At 45.5% G+C, this 18864-nt stretch overlaps 1 protein-coding gene across 17 annotated transcripts in view; it reads left to right on the forward strand.

The window, feature by feature from the left end:
- Window positions 1-18864, forward strand: part of NIPBL (NIPBL cohesin loading factor) — a 1341000-nt gene that overhangs the window by 1238393 nt on the left and 83743 nt on the right. For all 17 annotated transcript variants that reach the window (XM_069221119.1, XM_069221174.1, XM_069221201.1 and 14 more), the window contains one exon: window positions 2710-2910. In XM_069221119.1, coding sequence (XP_069077220.1) covers window positions 2710-2910 — 201 coding nt within the window. The remainder of the gene's footprint in view (window positions 1-2709; window positions 2911-18864) is intronic.

Here is an 18864-nt window from a genome sequence, read left to right on the forward strand (position 1 = left end):
CAAGCTATTCAGGCTATGATTCTGATCTTTCAACCTCTGTCTTGGGTTTCAGTGAGACTGACTCTGAGGCTGCTGGGCCTCATGGCCTCCTGCAAGCTGCTAGTGATACATGCCAGATGGCATATGCGGGCTCTGCAGTGGGACTTAAAGTTCCAGTGGGCGCAGCATCAGGGGAATCTCTCCGACATGGTCTAGATCTCGGAGGGGACTGCGAAAGACCTGCAGTGGTGGCTTTCGAATCCGCTTTGGGTCCACGGCAGATCTCTCTCCGTTCCCCAGCCAGATCTATCTATAGTGACAGATGCAGCACTTCTGGGTTGGGGCGGCCACATGGGAGAGGCGGAGATCAGAAGCCTCTGTTCTCTGGGGCTAGTCTGGACTCCATATCAATCTTCTGGAGCTGCGGGCGATCAGGCTTGCGTTGAAAGCATTTCTTCCCTCTCTCAAAGTGAAAGTAGTGCAGGTGTTCACGAACAATACTACCACCATGTGGTACTGCAACAAACAAGGCGGAGTAGTGTCCTGGACCCTTTGTCAAGAGGCCCTACGTCTCTGGACATGGCTGGAACATCAGGGCATTTCCCTGGTGGTTCAATATCTGACAGGTTCTCTCAACGCCAGAGTGGACGAACTCAGCTGTGGATGCACAGCCAATCACGAATGGTCTTTCAGCAGTGGGGATAGCCTTGGTTATATCTGTTTGTCTCCGCAGAGAACGCACAATGTCAGCTGTTTTGCACTTTGGAGTTTCCAAGGCGGCACTCGCTCGGAGACGCTTTTCATCTTGAGTGGAATTCTGGCCTCCTTTACACCTTTCTTCCTATACCACTTCTGCCCAGATTTCTCAAAAAGATCAGGAACGACCGTGCCCAAGTCATCTTCTGTTGCAGCAACAGTGGACTGTTCTCCACCCTAACCTGTCCAGTCTCCGCCTTCATGCGTGGAGATTGAGCGGCAACAGTTGACGACTGTTGATCTTCCACCCCAAGTCTGTGATGTTATCTTGGCAGTAAGGCACCCCTCCACCAAAACTGTATACGCCTGTTGTTGGCATAAATTTGTGGCATGGTGCTCCAACAAATCTGTTGACCCCCTCTCTGCTCCTCTATCTGAGGTTCTTTTGTTCATTCTTTCTTTGATCCAGCAAGGCTCTGCTTTGGGCACCCATAATGGGTATTTATCTGCCATTTCGGACTTTCTTAGGTTGCCTGATCAGCCCTCACTCTTTAAATCTCCTATTGTGAATAGATTCCTAAACGTTCTTACCCATTTATTTCCTCCCACTCCATTTAACATGCCTCAGTGGGACCTTAATCATGGCCTTAATTATTTAATGTGTACTCCCTTTGAGCTGATGCACAATTGTCCCTTATGGCTCCTGACCTTCAAAACTGTCTTTTTTGTTGCCGTCACCTCTGCTCGCAGGGTGAGTGAGCTTCAGGCCCTTTCGTCCAAATCTCCATACTTGTCTGTGCACCCTGACAAAGTGGTGTTGCACACTAAGGCTTCCTTCCTTCCAAAGGTGGTTACGCCTTTTCATGTAGGCCAGTCCATCACCCTGCTTACTTTCTACGCACCCCCCATCCTTTCCATGAGGAGGAGAGACTCCACAGTCTGGACCCAAAAAAAGCATTGGCATTCTATCTTAATCGTACTGAAAGTTTCCGGGTGGATGATGAACTTTTTGTCGGGTATGTGGGTGTGAAAAAAGGGAAGGCGGTACAAAAACATACCATCTCTCGATGGGTACTTCTTTGCATCAAGATGTGCTACACTTTGGCCAAGAAGTACCCCCCTGAGGGCTTGCATCCTTATTCCACCTTAGCGACTGGTGCTTCCTCTGCTTTTGCACGCGGAGTTCCTGTCCTGGGTATCTGACAGGCAGCTACGTGGGCGCCCCTGCACACGTTTGCTAAACACTACTGCCAGGACAGTCAGGTCCGTCGGGACGGCTACTTTGGTCGTTCGATCCTGCAGGACTTCCTAGTATGATCTTGGTTCACAGCCCACCACCGAGGATGGAATTGCTTGGGAATCTATTCTAAGGAAAGGAATCTGCAACTAGAAGTCTCTATCAGATGTACAAGTTACTTACCTTTGGTGACAAAATATCTGGTAGAGACATATTCTAGTTGCAGATTCCTTACCGCCCACCCATCCTCCCCACTTGCGAACTGATTCCTAACGACAGGGATTTCTCCCTTCAGCTCCTTAGCTCTGGCGCACCAATCTCAGTGTTCTTAGCGGCTCTGCGCTTTGGCATGGAAAGTTGTTAAAAGAAACTAATTTCACTGCACTGAGGCGGCGTCTGTGTACTACTCACGACGTCATCACAGCGACTATGACGCCCGCGGAGTCAACCAACGCGCAAGGGTATTGCTCAAAGAAAAATCTCCTGATCCAGTCTGATGCCTGGGGGAAATTCTAAGATAAGGAATCTGCAAATAGAATAGGTCTCTTTCAGATATTTTGTTACTGAAGCTAAGTAACTTGTACATTAAATACATTTTGCCCTGTGCTCGCTTGATGAAAATTGTTTACTTACTTGACGTCTGTTGTAATTTGTGTGTGCATATGGGGATGTTACTTCTTCTGATTAGCTGCAACGTGTTATAATTTTAAGATCAAATTCTCGCATTGGATTCATTTTGTGTTTTTTGTTTATTTTTCAGAGCACTTTTGTTAAACAATTTTGCTTTGTAATTGCAGATGAAAGCAGTTGCTGGTATAAAGATGTCTTACCAGGTACAACAGGCAATAAATTCCAATCTTAATGAAATCATAAGAGGTTTCAGACAAGACGAGTCTACAAGTGCGTTGTGTGGACACCTTTATTCTATGATTCGAGGAAACAGACAGCACAGACGAGCATTTCTAATTTCTTTACTGAACCTCTTTGATGATACTGCGGTAAGGTCACTGCACCTTTCTCCATAATTCACACAAAACTATTCACATCTTTGCTGGAGTTACAAGTACAAATGTTTGAGTAGAAATAAATAAGTTTACTGAACGTATTATTACAGATATGGTACATGCATTTTTTTAGTTAACTTGCCCATTAACTTGTCTGTCACACTTGCAATGTCAACTTGATTGTGTACATATATGTATAAGAACTGCACTTGTATACATCACACAAATTGAACTAATTTCTCCTAGGCAGATATCAAAGGAACCTAAGGTGCTTAATTACTTGACCCTATAAAAAACACTATATGATAAAGACTTCTAGCTGCAGGTTCCTCAATACAGATTATTACCCAGGCATTAGACTGGATCTGGAAAATCTTGACCCCCCTGTGTGCCGGTAGGTGGTATCACACGACTTTAGACATCGTCCGCCCTAGATGTGACGTGCACGGTGCCTGTATAGATGCCACCCCATCTCACTGACGTCTGATCTTTTGTATTTGGAAGAGCTACTAGGATCACATTTTGACAATTTTTCCGATATTTTTGTCTTTATTTTATTAGCATTATGCTGCCAGTGTGCTAGTGATATCCCCTTAGAAGTCAGTGAGTTTTAAGTCCTGTTGGGCCTACACAAGCAAATGTCTATGACGGACCCCCATCTGGTTTGTCTGTGGTGCCTGAAGACTGGCCAGGACTATAGAAACCGTCCTGACTGCTGCACCACAAATCCGTATGTGATTCAGGAAAGAGAGGCAAAACTCCTGGGGGCCTGACATCAGAGAAGTCCACAACCCGCTCCTGGTCGCTTGGAAGATACCTGTCCCACTTTTGGGGTGTTTTTCGTTGGCCATTTTCGTCGTCTAGGTCATCGTCTGGTAAATCCAACAAGCTCAAAACATTTAAGAAGTCAAAGCACCGTTTGACCTGGGTGCACCAGTCCAAGTCATCAGTTGAGACAATGGAACATTGCCCCAAGTCAAGGCCCCACTTCTGCACTCCACCTGTGGACCATGAGAATAGTCTGCTCTTCGCATCCCTGAATTTCCTGTAGCTGGAGCGACCTTTGCTCAACTCAGAGTTTTTATGTGACTAGCCATCTCATATTTGGCCATGGAGACTCATTTTATGATCAATTTTCCATTGGATCAGCTTTGAAAGGTCATGCAAAAGGAGTCCTTGCTATTCTATTATCTACTGACTATTTTTAGGAATTTGAGATTCTCACTCTGCCCTCCAACAACTTGCAAGATATCAGAATATCTCTCCTTAATCTTCCACACAAGCAGTATCATTCTTTTCTCCTCTTCAATGCTTATGTTCGTCCTGGTCAGCAATACATTAGAAATTTGAGTCAACTGCTTGAATCTGTAGACTACCTCAAATGGAGGAAAGGATTTCAATATACAACTGTTGGGGTGTTTTTAATGCGGAAATCTCAGATTAGGGATAAAGACCTAGAAGAAGCCTGGAATATTCCGGAAGTGTCTTTTCTCCGGCCCCCACAAAAAACAAAGCAGATGTGTGTGTGTGAGGTTTCTTCTTGAATCTCTTCAGAGAATTATCCTTTTCCGACAGTTCACAGATATGGCAAACCAAGTTGACCATTGTCAGTCATTTATAACAGCAGTTATAAACAAGATACAAACTGATAATACTGTGATTAAATAGGAGACCATTTCAGTTTAATCCCATTATTAAGAAGCTTTCTGTAATTATAAACCATTTTACTCATTTACAATATGCAGAATATTCCACTAGCAGAAAGAAAGACATTCAAACAGTTGGAGTTTTTTTTTGGAAGGGGGGGGGGGGGGGGGGGGGGGCGGAGGACCTGCCTCTCCATAAAATGGAAAACACCTAACAAAAATTAAATTGATTTACAGCAGGTGGCCTCAGCTAAGGTTTCCAAATGGTTCTGGCCTTTGATTGCCATGGAAAGCAGTACAAGAAAACCCTTGTCTCTAGTTTCTATCCCCAGACCAGTGTAGATCAATCACATATAACGACTTGGTAGGAAAAATGTAACCCCTGAAATCAACCGAACATGGTCACTTGTTTTTCAGACAGCAGTGAAAATCCTAAAGGTCCTCTCCCTTCCAACTCAAAATTTGGTAATTACAAAGATGAGAAAAGCAATTCAGCAGCAATGGGTTGCAACACAATACTAGTAAACGCTCTAAAAATGGATCTACAGGCATGGGGGAAATTTTTAACTCCTCTTTTCTAGTACTACTTTATAACTGGTCAAGTTCCAAACACTGTAGAAAGTTAGCTTCATAATTCCTCTGCATAAGAAAGGTTTGCACTCCCTACCCAGCTGTTTTTGCCAGATCCCTCCGCCTGATATGAAAGCAAACATTTTCACAGTAACAATAACATTGCTGGATTCCGTCCTTAAAGCTCTTTTAAGGATAATATTGTGAACGTACAGACTTATTGTTGTTGGGATGTCGCTAATTTTGTACACTGCTTTTATTGACTTTTATACAGCTGTGGATAAAGTTGATAGGCCTAGTCTTTATTAAAAACTAGTGGGACTGGGAATTTCAACGAATTTACTGAGACTGATAACAGCTCTCCATTGCTCGACATGGTGCAGTGTGTTGATGGGTGGGAACAAAGGGCTTACCCCCAAAATCCATACCAGGAATGGGTTAAAAAAGGGAATGTAACCTAGCTTCTCTTTTCCCATCTACCCACATGATTTACCAGCCCAATTCTCATATATAACATACTTTTCCCTGTGATGGCGCCGCACATGATCTTTATGTATTATGCTGGCAATGTAGTTCAGTTTGACCTAACTGCACTTGGATTGCTGGGAAATCTATGTGCCCTGAATAGCTTTGCCAGGCAGAATGTTTTAAATATTAATATATCTAAAACAAAAGTTTCTGTTTTTAAGAGAAGGAAATTGTCATCCCTTTTCTTGGAACGTTGGAGGAAATGATGGGAAGCAGTAAAAGTGTACACATACCTTGGTAGAGTGTTCTCCCAGAATTTGAATTTGGATTGCAAACTGCACCTTCCTCACTTGGGAAGAAGGGCTTTTGCACGTTAGTGCTTTGAGTTAATTGTATGTACCTTCTGGTAGGAGACAAGTACATTTTTAATTGTAAATTTTTAAAGTAAAGATTTCTTCCATGCTCACCTAGGCACTAAAATACATTCCTATTGAGAAATTTTCCTCTCTACACCTGTATGAGGAGAAGGCCTTGTGCAAACTTAAAATTGTCAGTCAAGCTACCCCATTCAAGGCATCTGATAGACTTGTAGCTGCAGATTCCTTACCTTAGAATTATCCCCAGATGTCAAACTGGATCTGGAATTTTTTCTTGAGCAAGTATCCCTGTGCACCGGTAGCTGATGTTGGAAGTTGGCTCTGTATATACTATCTCAAAGTGAGAGATAGTGTGCTCAGAGTCCAAGGGTTCCTGTTAGAGGTTGATAGTGGCAAAATTAGATAATACTAATGCTCTATTTTGTGGTAGTGTGGTCGAGCAGTAGGCCTATCAGAGGGCAATGTTAAGTATTTGTTTGTGTACACACACAGGCAATAAATGAGAACACACACTCAGACTTAACTCCAGGCCAATAGGTTTTTATATAGACAAATATTCTTTTCTTTATTTTAGAACTTCAAGATTTTAGGTAACTACATAAAATGTAAGGTTCTTCACACAGGTAAGTATAGAACTTTGATTTAAAACAGTAGTGCGCACAGTGTAGGAAGTTGGCTTTGTATATACTATCTCAGTGTGCACAGAGTCCAAGGGTTCCACTTAGAGGTAAGATAGTGGCAAAATTAGATAATTCTAATGCTCTATTTTGTGGTAGTGTGGTCGAGCAGTAGGCGTATCAGAGGGCAGTGTTAAGTATTTGTTGTACACACAGGCAATACATGAGGAACACACACTCAAAGACAATTCCAGGCCAATAGGTTTTTATATAGAAAAATATATTTTCTTAGTTTATTTTAAGAACCACAGGTTCAAGATTTACAAACAATACTTTAAATGAAAGGTATTTCACTTAGGAACTTTAGGAACGTTGAATTAGCAAAATAGCATATACAGTTTTCACACAAATGGCAATAAGCTATTTTAAAACTAGACAGTGCAATTTTTAACAGTTCCTGGGGGAGGTAAGTGTTTGTTTGGTTTGCAGGTAAGTAAACCACCTACAGGGTTTCAAAGTTGGGTCCAAGGTAGCCCACCATTGGGGGTTCAGAGCAACCCCAAAGTTACCACACCAGCAGCTCAGGGCCGGTCAGGTGCAGAGGTCAAAGTGGTGCCCAAAAAAAGTAGGCTTCAAAGGAGAAGGGGGTGCCCCGGTTCTATTCTGCCAGCAGGTAAGTACCTGCGTCTTCGGAGGGCAGCCCAGGGGGGTTTTGTAGGGCACCAGGGGGGACACAAGTCAGCACCAAAAGTACACCCTCAGTGGCACGGGGGCGACCGGGTGCAGAGTGCAAACAGGCGTCGGGTTTGCAATGGAGTTCAATGGAGACCTAGGGGTCTCTTCAGCGATGCAGGCAGGCAATGGGGGGGGGGGGGGCTCCTCGGGGTAGCCACCACCTGGGCAAGGGAGAGGGCCACCTGTGGGTCGCTCCTGCACTGGAGGTCAGATCCTTCAGGTCCTGGGGGCTGCGGGTTACCAGGGGTCGGGTTCTTAGAAGCAGGCAGTCGCGTTCAGGGAGAGCCTCGGGATTCCCTCTGCAGGCGTCGCTCTGGGGGCTCAGGGGGGGGTCAACTCTGGCTACTCACAGGCTCGCAGTCGCCAGGGAGTCCTCCCTGTAGTGTTGGTTCTCCACAAGTCGAGCCGGGGGCGTCGGGTGCAGAGTGCAAAGTCTCATGCTTCCGGCGGGAAACGTGTGTTCTTTCAAAGTTGCTTCTTTGTTGCAAAGATGCTTCTTTCTTGGAGCAGAGCCGCTGTCCTCAGGAGTTCTTGGCCCTTTTAGATGCAGGTTAGTCCTCTGAGGCTTCAGAGGTTGCTGGACCCTGTGGAACGCGTCGCTGTAGCAGTTCTTTTGAAGTGGGGAGACAGGCCGGTAGAGCTGGGGCCAAAGCAGTTGGTGTCTCCGTCTTCTCTGCAGGTTTTTCAGCTCAGAAGTCCTTTTTCGTCTTAGGTTGCAGGAATCTAGTTACCTAGGTTCTGGGAGCCCCTAAATACTCGATTTAGGGGTGTGTTCAGGTCTGGGGGGGTTAGTAGCCAATGGCTACTATCCCTGAGGGTGGCTACACCCTCTTGGTGCCTCCTCCCTGAGGGGAGGGGGGCACATCCCTAATCCTATTGGGGGAATCCTCCATCTGCAAGATGGAGGATTTCTAAAAGTCAGTCACCTCAGCTCAAGACACCTTAGGGGCTTGTCCTGACTGGCCAATGACGACTCCTTGTTTTTCTCATTATCTCCTCCAGCCTTGCCGCCAAAAGTGGGGCCGTGGCCGGAGGGGGCGGGCAACTCCACTAGCTGGAGTGCCCTGCGGTGCTGTAACAAAGGGGGTGAGCCTTTGAGGTTCACCGCCAGGTGTTACAGTTCCTGCAGGGGGAGGTGAGAGGCACCTCCACCCAGTACAGGCTTTGTTACTAGCCACAGAGTGACAAAGGCACTCTACCCATGTGGCCAGCAACATGTCTGGTGTGTGGCAGGCTGCTGAAACTAGTCAGCCCACACTGGTAGTCGGGTATGGTTTCAGGGGGCATCTCTAAGATGCCCTCTGGGGTGTATTTTACAATAAAATGTACACTGGCATCAGTGTGCATTTATTGTGCTGAGAAGTTTGATACCAAACTTCCCAGTTTTCAGTGTAGCCATTATGGTGCTGTGGAGTTCGTGCATGACAGACTCCCAGACCATATACTCTTATGGCTACCCTGCACTTACAATGTCTAAGGTTTTGCTTAGACACGGTAGGGGCATAGTGCTCATGCACTTATGCCCTCACCTGTGGTATAGTGCACCCTGCCTTAGGGCTGTAAGGCCTGCTAGAGGGGTGACTTATATATACCTATACGCAGTGTGAGGTTGGCATGGCACCCTGAGGAGAGTGCTATGTCGACTGTCATTTTATCCCCACCAGCACACACAAGCTGGCAAGCAGTGTGTGTGCTGAGTGAGGGGTCTCCAGGGTGGCATAAGACATGATGCAGCCCTTAGAGACCTTCCCTGGCATCAGGGCCCTTGGTACCAGGGGTGCCAGTTACAAGGCACCCCCCCACACACACACAAACGAAAGAGGATGAGACTAACCTTTCCCAAGAGAGTCTTCATTTTCTAAGTGGAAGAACCTGGAAAGGCCATCTGCATTGACATGGGCGGTCCCAGGTCTGTGTTCCACTATAAAGTCCATTCCCTGTAGGGAGATGGACCACCTCAACAGTTTTGGATTTTCACATTTCATTTGCATTAGCCATCTGAGAGGTCTGTGGTCAGTTTGAACTACAATGTGAGTACCAAAGAGGTATGGTCTCAGCTTCTTCAGGGACCAGACCACAGCAAAGACCTCCCTGACAATGGCACTCCAACGCTGCTCCATGGGGAGTAACCTCCTGCTAATGAAAGCAACAGGCTGGTCAAGGCCATCATCATTTGTTTGGGATAACACTTCCCCTATCCCATGTTCAGAGGCATTAGTCTGCACAATGAACTGCTTGGAGTAATCTGGAGCTTTGAGAACTGGTGCTGTGCACATTGCTTGTTTCAGGGTGTTAAAGGCCTGTTGGCATTCTACAGTCCAGTTTACCTTTTTGGCCATTTTCTTGGAGATAAGTTCTGTGAGGGGTGTCACTATGGATCCATATCCCTTCACAAACCTCCTGTAGTACCCAGTCAAGCCAAGGAATGCCCTGACTTGAGTCTGGGTTTTTGGAGCTGCCCAGTCCAGAATAGTCTGGATCTTAGGCTGGAGTGGCTGAACTTGGCCTCCACCTACAAGGTGTCCCAAGTAAACCACAGTTCCCTGCCCTATCTGACATTTGGATGCCTTGATAGCGAGGCCTGCTGCTTGCAGGGCCTTCAAAACCTTCTTCAGGTGGACCAGGTGATCCTGCCAGCTGGAGCTAAAGACAGCAATATCGTCAAGATAAGCTACACTAAAGGACTCCAAGCCAGCAAGGACTTGATTCACCAACCTTTGGAAGGTGGCAGGGGCATTCTTTAAACCAAAGGGCATAACAGTAAACTGATAATGCCCATCAGGTGTGGAGAATGCTGTCTTTTTTGCTCCTGGTGCCATTTTGATTTGACAGTACCCTGCTGTCAAGTCAAAGGTACTTAAGTATCTGGCAGCACCTAGTTTGTCTATCAATTCATCTGCCCTTGGAATGGGATTGGCATCTGTCTTGGTGACAGAATTAAGTCCTCTGTAGTCCACACAAAACCTCATCTCTCTCTTTCCATCTTTGGTGTGAGCTTTGGGGACTAAATGTAGTATTTAGGGGTGACCCTGAACCCAGGAAATCAGATTCCTGCAACCTGAAGAACGGAGGACTGCTGACCGGAAAGCCCAGCAGAGACGACAGAGACACCAACTGACTTGGCCCCAGCCCTATCGGCCTGTTTCCAGATTCAGTGACGCATGCGACAGGGACCAGTGACCTCAGAGGACTGCCCTGAAACTGAAGGGCCAAGAAACTCCTAAGAACAGCAGCACTGTTCAAAAACAGCAACAACTTTTTAGCAACTTTGAAAGAACTCTCCCTTCCCGCCGGAAGCATGAGACTTCTCGCTCTGCACCAGATACCCCTGGCTCGAGCTCCAGAGAACTAACACCGCCGAGAGGACTCCCAGGCGACTGCGATGACGTGAGTAACCTGAGTTGACCCCCCCCCCTGCACCCCCACAGCGACGCCTGCAGAGACTATCCAGAGGCTCCACCTGACCGCTAGTGCCTGGTAATAAGTAACCCGAAGCCTGGACCAAGCACTGCACCCGCAGCCCCCAGGACCGAGAGGAACCACCCACCAGTGCAGGAGTGACCAGCAGGTGGCCCTCATCCTAGCCCAGTAGACGGCTGGCCCGAGAAGCCCCCCTGTGCCCTGCCTGCATCGCCTAAGTGGGTCTCTCCTTTGCTTCCTATAGCAAACCGATTCCTACTTTGCACACTGCACCCGGCCACCCCTGTGAAGCTGAGGGTGTGTTGTGTGTGTATGTGTCTGTGTCCTCCCCCAGTGCTCTACAAAACCCCCCTGGTCTGCTTCCCGAGGACGCCAGCAGACCGGAACCGGAGCACCCCTGTTCTCCATAGGTACCTATGTGTTTTGGGCCCTCCTTTGAACTCTACACCTGACCAGCCCTGTGTTGGTGGTGCAGTGACTTTGGGGTTGCCTTGAACCCCCAACGGTGGGCTGTCTATGCCCAGGAGACTGAATGTGTAAGTGCTTTACTTACCTGCTAAACCTAACCAAACTTACCTCCCCCAGGAACTGTTGATTTTTGCACTGTGTCCACTTTTAAAATAGCTTATTGCCATTTTAACTAAAACTGTATACTACTGCTTTGAATCAAAGTTCTATACTTACCTGTGTGAAGTAAGTTGCATTTTATGTACTTACCTCAAATCTTGAATCTTGTGGTTCTAAAATAAATTAAGAAAATATATTTTTCTATATAAAACCTATTGACCTGGAGTTAAGTCTGAGTGTGTGTTCCTCATGTATTGCCTGTGTGTGTACAGCAAATGCTTAACACTACCCTCTGATAAGCCTGCTGCTCGACCACACTACCACAAATTAGAGCCATTAGTATTATCTAATTTTGCCACTATCAACCTTTATGGGGAACCCTTGGACTCTGTGCACACACTCTCTCACTTTGAGATTATATACAGAGCCAACTTCCTACAACCTGCACCTACAGATCCTGCTTACATTATACATCAGGTACCTCCAAACTCCGTGGTTGTCAGTGCTGCCAAAAAAAGGGCCGATAGTCAGTCGTCAGTGGATGCCCCCCCCTGACAAGGAAAGCAGGAAGTTTGATGCTGCTGGCAAGAGGGTAGCTACACAGGCAGCTAACCAATGGTGCATTGCCAATTCTCAAGCCTTGCTATAGCAAGATAGAAGTAAGATAGAGCACACTGGGACGAGATGCAGGAACTATTACAACACCTGCCAAAAGAACATCAGAAGAGAGCTCAACAAATTGTTAAAGAAGATCAGGCAATAAGTAATAACAAGATAAGGTCTGCTCTTGATGCTGCAGATACAGCAGCTAGAAGTGTAAATACTGCTGTAACCATACACAGACATGGTTACGTTGTTCTGGATTCAAACCAGATACAGCAGGTAGTACTAAATATGCCTTTCGACAAACACCTGTTTGGTCCTGAGGGTGACACTACAATAGAGAAACTCAGGAAAGATTCACACACTGCTAAAGCAATAGGAGCCCTATACACAACACCTTACAGAGGCTCCTTTCGTAAGCAGCAATTTAGAGGAAGATTCAAGCCCCAATCTACAGAGGCTTCTACCTCCCAATTTAAACAAGGCCAACAACAACAGTACCAGAGAGGGGGATTTAGAGGCTCTTATAGAGGACAATACTTCAGAGCCAGAGGCAAATTCCAGGCCTCAAAATGTCACTGCCCTATCAAAACAGTGACTTCATAAGTATGCCTCAGACCCACACATCTCCTGTGGGGGGCAGAATGCAGCAGTTCCACTCCCAATGGTAAAATATCACCACAGACCAATGGGTAGTTTCAATTATCCGCAATGGTTATTGCCTAGAATTTATTTCTACCCCTCCAAATATTCCTCTTCGTTATCACAGGCTGTCCCCAGAACACAACGTTCTGTTACAAGAAGAAGTACAATCACTACTACTAAAAGAGGCAATAGAATTAGTTCTGACATCTCAACACGGAACAGGGGTATACTCACTGTACTTCCTTGTTCCCAAAAAGGATGGCACTCTCAGACCCAGTCTAAATCTCAGACCACTCAATCTATATATCTTGTCAGAACACTTTCACATGGTAACGCTGCAGGACGTCATTCCACTACTACAAAAACAAGATTACGTGACTGCATTAGATCTCAAAGATGCGTATTTTCACATACCCGTCCATCCAGCTCACAGAAAATACCTGTTTTGTGATAGCAGGAAAACACTACCAATTGAAAGTTCTGCCATTCGGCATAACAACAGCTCCATGAGTATTCACAAAATGTCTAGCGGTAGTAGAAGCTTACCTAAGAAGACAACACATTACATGTCTTTCCTTATCTAGACAATTTGCTAATGAAATCAAGCAATATTATACAATGTCAACAACACACTCAATACACACTAGAAACGCTATATACATTAGGGTTCACACTCAATTACCAAATATCACATCTTCAGTTAGCACAGGTTCAACCTTACCCAGGTCCTATTCTCGATACACAAAAAGCCTTAGCCTATCCACATACACAAAGGATACAAGCTTTCCAAATTCTCACACCACAAATGCAGCCAAATCAACAATATACGGTAGGATTTGTCATGAAACTATTGAATGATGGCATCTTGCATAGCAATAGTACTGCATGCAAGACTAAGTATGAGAACACTACAACAGTGCCTCTCACAACAATGGTCTCAAGCACAGGGTCAATTGCAAGATCTAGTGCTAGACCGCCAAATGCGCAAGTCCCTTCAGTGGTGAAATCTCAGCAATTTGATGAAGGTGCAGTCATTTCCGGACCCTCTGCCTCAGACCTCAATAAAAGATACATCAATTATAGGTTAGGGAGCTCATCTAAAAAAACCTTACCATACAAGGGGAATGGGATTCAAAACAGTTAAATTATCACATAAACCATTTACAATTATTAGCTGTGTTCTTGCCCTAAAAGCGTTTCAACCACTTCTCAAACACAATACTGTCTTGATAAAAACAAGCAATATAACAACCATGTATTATCTAAAGAAACAAGGCGGGGCACATTCATCTCAACTGTCCCTTCTAGCCCAAATAATCTGGAAATGGGCAATTCACAATCACATTCACTTAATAGTAGAATACATTCCAGGAATACACAATCAGCTAGCGGATCTCCTAAGCAGAACACACCAACAGATACATGAATGGGAGATTCACTCTCAGGTACTTCAGTTCTTTCAAAAGTGGGTGACCACCAGAAATAGACCTATTTGCAACAAGCTAAAATGCAAAATGCCAAAACTTCACATCCAGACACCCACATCCTCTATCCAAGGGCAATGCTCTATGGATCAACTGGTCAGCAATATTTGCTTATGGCTTTCCCCCCTCTCCCACTTCTAGTCAACAAATTACCTCAAACGTCACTCAACGTGATACTCATAGCACCAACACGGGCACGCTAGCCTTGGTACACAACACTATTAGACGTATCTTTAGTACCTCACTCCAAACTTTCAAACAGACCAGATTTGTTAACACAAAACAAAGGGCAAATAAGACATCCAAACCCCAATGCTCTCAATCTAGCGATTTGGCTCCTGAAGTCATAGAATTTGGTTATTTATATCTTCCATCAGAATGTATGGAAGTAATTAAACAAGCACGAAAACCTACTACTAGACGGTGCTACACAAACAAGTGGAAAAGATTTGTCTACTATTGTCAATATAAAACCATAGATCCACTTACAGCATCTATACAAGATATTGTATGCTATTTACTTCATTTACAAAAATCAAATTTGGCTTTTTCATCCATTAAAATTCACCTTACTGCAATAGCTGCATACTTACACACTATTCAGCACACTTCTCTATTCAGAGTTTCTGTTATCAAAGCCTTCATGGAAGGATTAAAACGCATCATTCCACCCAGAACACCACGTTCCATCATGGAATTTACTTACCAGACTCATGGGACTACCTTTTGAACCCATGCACTCTTGCCAAATTAAATTTCTAACATGGAAGGTCACCTTCCTTGTGGCTATTACTTCTTTAAGAAGAGTTAGTGAAATACAAGCATTCACTCTTGAAGAACCTTTTTTTCCAAGTGCACAAACATAAGGTTGTACTAAGAACAAATCAAAATTTCTGCCAAAAGTAGTATCTCCTTTCACATCAATCAAACAGTGGAATTGCCAGTCTTCTCTCCTCAGCCAGATTCTGTGGCAGAAAGAGCTCTTCATACATTATATCTCAAAAGAGCTCTTATGTATTACATAGACAGAACTAAAGATTTTAGAAAAACAAAGCAACTTTTTATTGCTTTCCAACAACCACATACAGGCAATCCTATATCACAACAAGGTTTAGCAAGATGGTTTGTTAGATGTATACAAACATGTTATATCAAAGCAAAGAGACTACTTTTGATCACTCCTAAAGCACATTCTACAAGAAAGAAAGGTGCAACAATGGCTTTTTTAGGAAACATACCAATGGTTGATATATGCAATGCAGCCACATGGACAACCCCTCCTACATTTACAAAACACTACTGTGTTGATGTGTTCTCACAGCAACAAGCCACTATAGGCCAAGCTGTCTTAAGGACTTTATTCCAAACAACTTCAACTCCTACAGGCTAGCCACCGCTTTTTTGGGAGGACTAACTGCTTGGTAGTCTTTGCATAGCATGTGTATCTGCAGCTACACATGCCATAGAACGGAAAATGTCACTTCCCCAGTGTACATCTGTTCATGGCATGTAGTGCTGCAGATTCACATGCACCCTTCCTCCTCCCCGGAAGCCTGTAGTTGTTTACGTTTCTAACATTTGTACATATGTAAATACATGTTCGGTGGCATGTGTAGCTGCAGATACACATGCTGTGCATAGTCCGCCGTCTGGTGTTGGGTCGGCGTGTTACAAGTTGTTTTTCTTCGAAGAAGTCTTTTCGAGTCACGAGACCGAGGGACTCCTCCTACTTTGGTTCCATTGCGCATGGGCGTCGACTCCATGTTAGATTGTTTTTTTTTTCTGCCATCGGGTTCGGACGTGTTCCTTTTCGCTCCGTGTTTCGGGTCGGAAAGTTAGTCGGAATCAACGGAAAATTTGTCGGTATTGTTTCGTTCGGTATCGGGTTAGATTGGAATCAACACCGAATCTTGAAGAGCTCCGGTAGCCCTTCGGGGTAATTTCGATCCCCCGTCGGGGCCTGGTCGGCCCGACCGCGTGCAACATCGAGACTGATGGAACGGACCCTGTTCCGATTCTGTCCTAAATGCCACAATATCCCTATACAGACCAACATTTGGTCTGTAACTTGTGCCTGTCACCCGAGCACAAAGAAGAAACGTGTGAGGCCTGTCGAGCGTTTCGGTCGAGAAAAATGCTCCGAGACCGAAGAGCCAGAAGGTTGCAGATGGCGTCCACGCCGACAGGACAACAACGGTTCGAGGAAGAGGGAGAAGAAGAAACATTCTCCATCCACGAATCCGATTCCGAAGAATTCGACGTAGAAGAAACCGTGAGTAAGACATCGAAACAAGCATCACACAGAAAAACAGACAAAGCCCAGGGGACGCCACTGCCGACAGGCCATGGCTCAACCCATAAAGTAGGGGACCGCCCATCGGCACCGAAAAAGGGCGAGCTGGTGCCAAGATCGTCAGACTCAGGTCGAGACACAGGCACGCAGCAATCTCGGGACCGAGATACTGCCGCACAAAAGGGTCGACACCGAGACAGCGGCACCGAAGCTGCTCGGCACAGGGATAGCGGCACCGAAGATGGTCGACGCCAAGAAGGTACGACACCGAAAGAGGAAAATCTCTTCGGAGCCGAAAACAACAAAAGACACGGTTTCGGTGCCAAAACGCCCAGCAACCGAACCGAAAGCCAGTTCCTACTCAGAGGAACAATCACTGTCCTCCCAACTTCAAAAACACAGGTTTGAGGAGGAATTACAAACAACAGCTGTAGATCACACGCAAAAGCGGATCTTTATACAAAGTGGTACAGGGAAGATCAGCACCCTTCCCCCAATCAGAAGAAAAAGGAAACTAGATTTCCAACAACAAGAAACAACACCACAAGCAAAAGTGGTGAAGAAGGTAACTCCACCACCCTCTCCACCACCGGCAACTCCTATATCACCGGCACAGACTCCGTCACAATCACCAGCTCATACCACCATGAGCCAAGATGACCAGGATGCATGGGATCTCTATGACGCCCCAGTATCGGACAATAGCCCTGAGTCGTACCCCACTAAGCCCTCACCACCTGAGGACAGTACAGCGTATGCTCAGGTGGTAGCTAGGGCAGCAGAGTTTCATAACGTATCGCTACATTCAGAGCCTATCGAGGATGACTTCCTTTTTAACATCCTGTCCTCCACCCATAGCAATTATCAAAGCCTTCCTATGCTCCCTGGAATGCTAAGGCACGCTAAACAAATCTTTAAGGAGCCAGTTAAAAGCAGAGCAATAACCCCAAGGGTGGAGAAGAAATACAAGGCACCACCCACAGACCCTGCTTTTATTACATCACAACTGACACCAGATTCAGTTGTCGTAGGAGCAGCTCGTAAAAGAGCCAACTCGCACACATCAGGCGACGCACCACCTCCAGACAAGGAGAGCCGAAAGTTTGATGCAGCCGGGAAAAGGGTTGCAGTACAAGCTGCAAATCAGTGGCGCATCGCCAACTCGCAGGCACTCCTAGCGCGATATGACAGAGCCCATTGGGACGAGATGCAGCATCTCATCGAGCACCTCCCCAAAGAATTCCAAAAACGGGCAAAACAAGTGGTTGAAGAGGGACAAAACATATCCAACAACCAAATCCGTTCTTCTATGGATGCAGCAGATACAGCTGCAAGAACTAGAACTACTGCTGTAACGATAAGGAGGCACGCATGGCTGCGCACATCCGGCTTCAAACCTGAGATACAACAGGCAGTGCTCAAATGCCGTTCAATGAACAACAATTGTTTGGACCAGAAGTGGACACTGCAATTGAAAAATTAAAGAAAGACACTGACACATCTAAAGCCATGGGCGCGCTCTATTCCCCGCAGGGCAGAGGCACATTTGGCACATTTCGCAAAACTACTTTCAGAGGAGGGTTTCGAGGTCAAGCCACACAAGCCAGCACCTCACAAACAACACCGTCTACCTACCAGGGACAGTATCAAAGGGGAGGCTTTCGGGGCCAATACAGAGGGGGCCAATTCCCAAGAAACCGGGGTAAATTTCAAGGGCCCAAAACCCTACAAAACAAGCAGTGACTCACAAGTCACTCAACCCCTTCACACAACACCAGTGGGGGGAAGACTAAGCCAGTTCTACAAATCTTGGGAGGAGATAACAACAGACACTTGGGTCTTAGCAATTATCCAACATGGTTATTGCATAGAATTTCTCCAACTCCCTCCAAACGTCCCACCGAAAAAACACAAGATGTCCAAACAGCATATAGACCTTCTAGGACTAGAAGTTCAAGCATTACTGCAAAAAGACGCAATAGAATTAGTACCAAAAACACAAAAGAACACAGGAGTTTACTCACTGTACTTTCTAATACCGAAAAAGGACAAAAGTCTGAGACCAATATTGGATCTCAGAACACTAAACACCTACATCAAATCAGACCACTTTCACATGGTCACGTTACAAGACGTAATACCACTACTGAAACAGCAAGACTACATGACAACGTTAGATCTAAAAGACGCGTATTTCCATATACCGATACATCCCTCGCACAGGAAATACCTAAGGTTCGTATTCGAAGGAATACATTACCAATTCAAAGTGTTGCCATTCGGAATGACGACAGCACCAAGAGTCTTTACAAAATGTCTAGCAGTAGTAGCTGCCCATATCAGGAGGCAGCAAATACACGTGTTCCCGTACCTAGACGATTGGTTAATCAAAACCAACTCGCTAACAAAGTGTTTACACCACACAGATTATGTTATACAAACCCTTTTCAAACTGGGTTTCTCCATCAACTATGCAAAGTCACACCTTTTGCCGTGTCAAACACAGCAATACTTAGGAGCGAC

Source organism: Pleurodeles waltl, chromosome 1_1 (assembly GCF_031143425.1).
Source record: "Pleurodeles waltl isolate 20211129_DDA chromosome 1_1, aPleWal1.hap1.20221129, whole genome shotgun sequence".
Lineage (NCBI taxonomy): Eukaryota > Metazoa > Chordata > Amphibia > Caudata > Salamandridae > Pleurodeles > Pleurodeles waltl.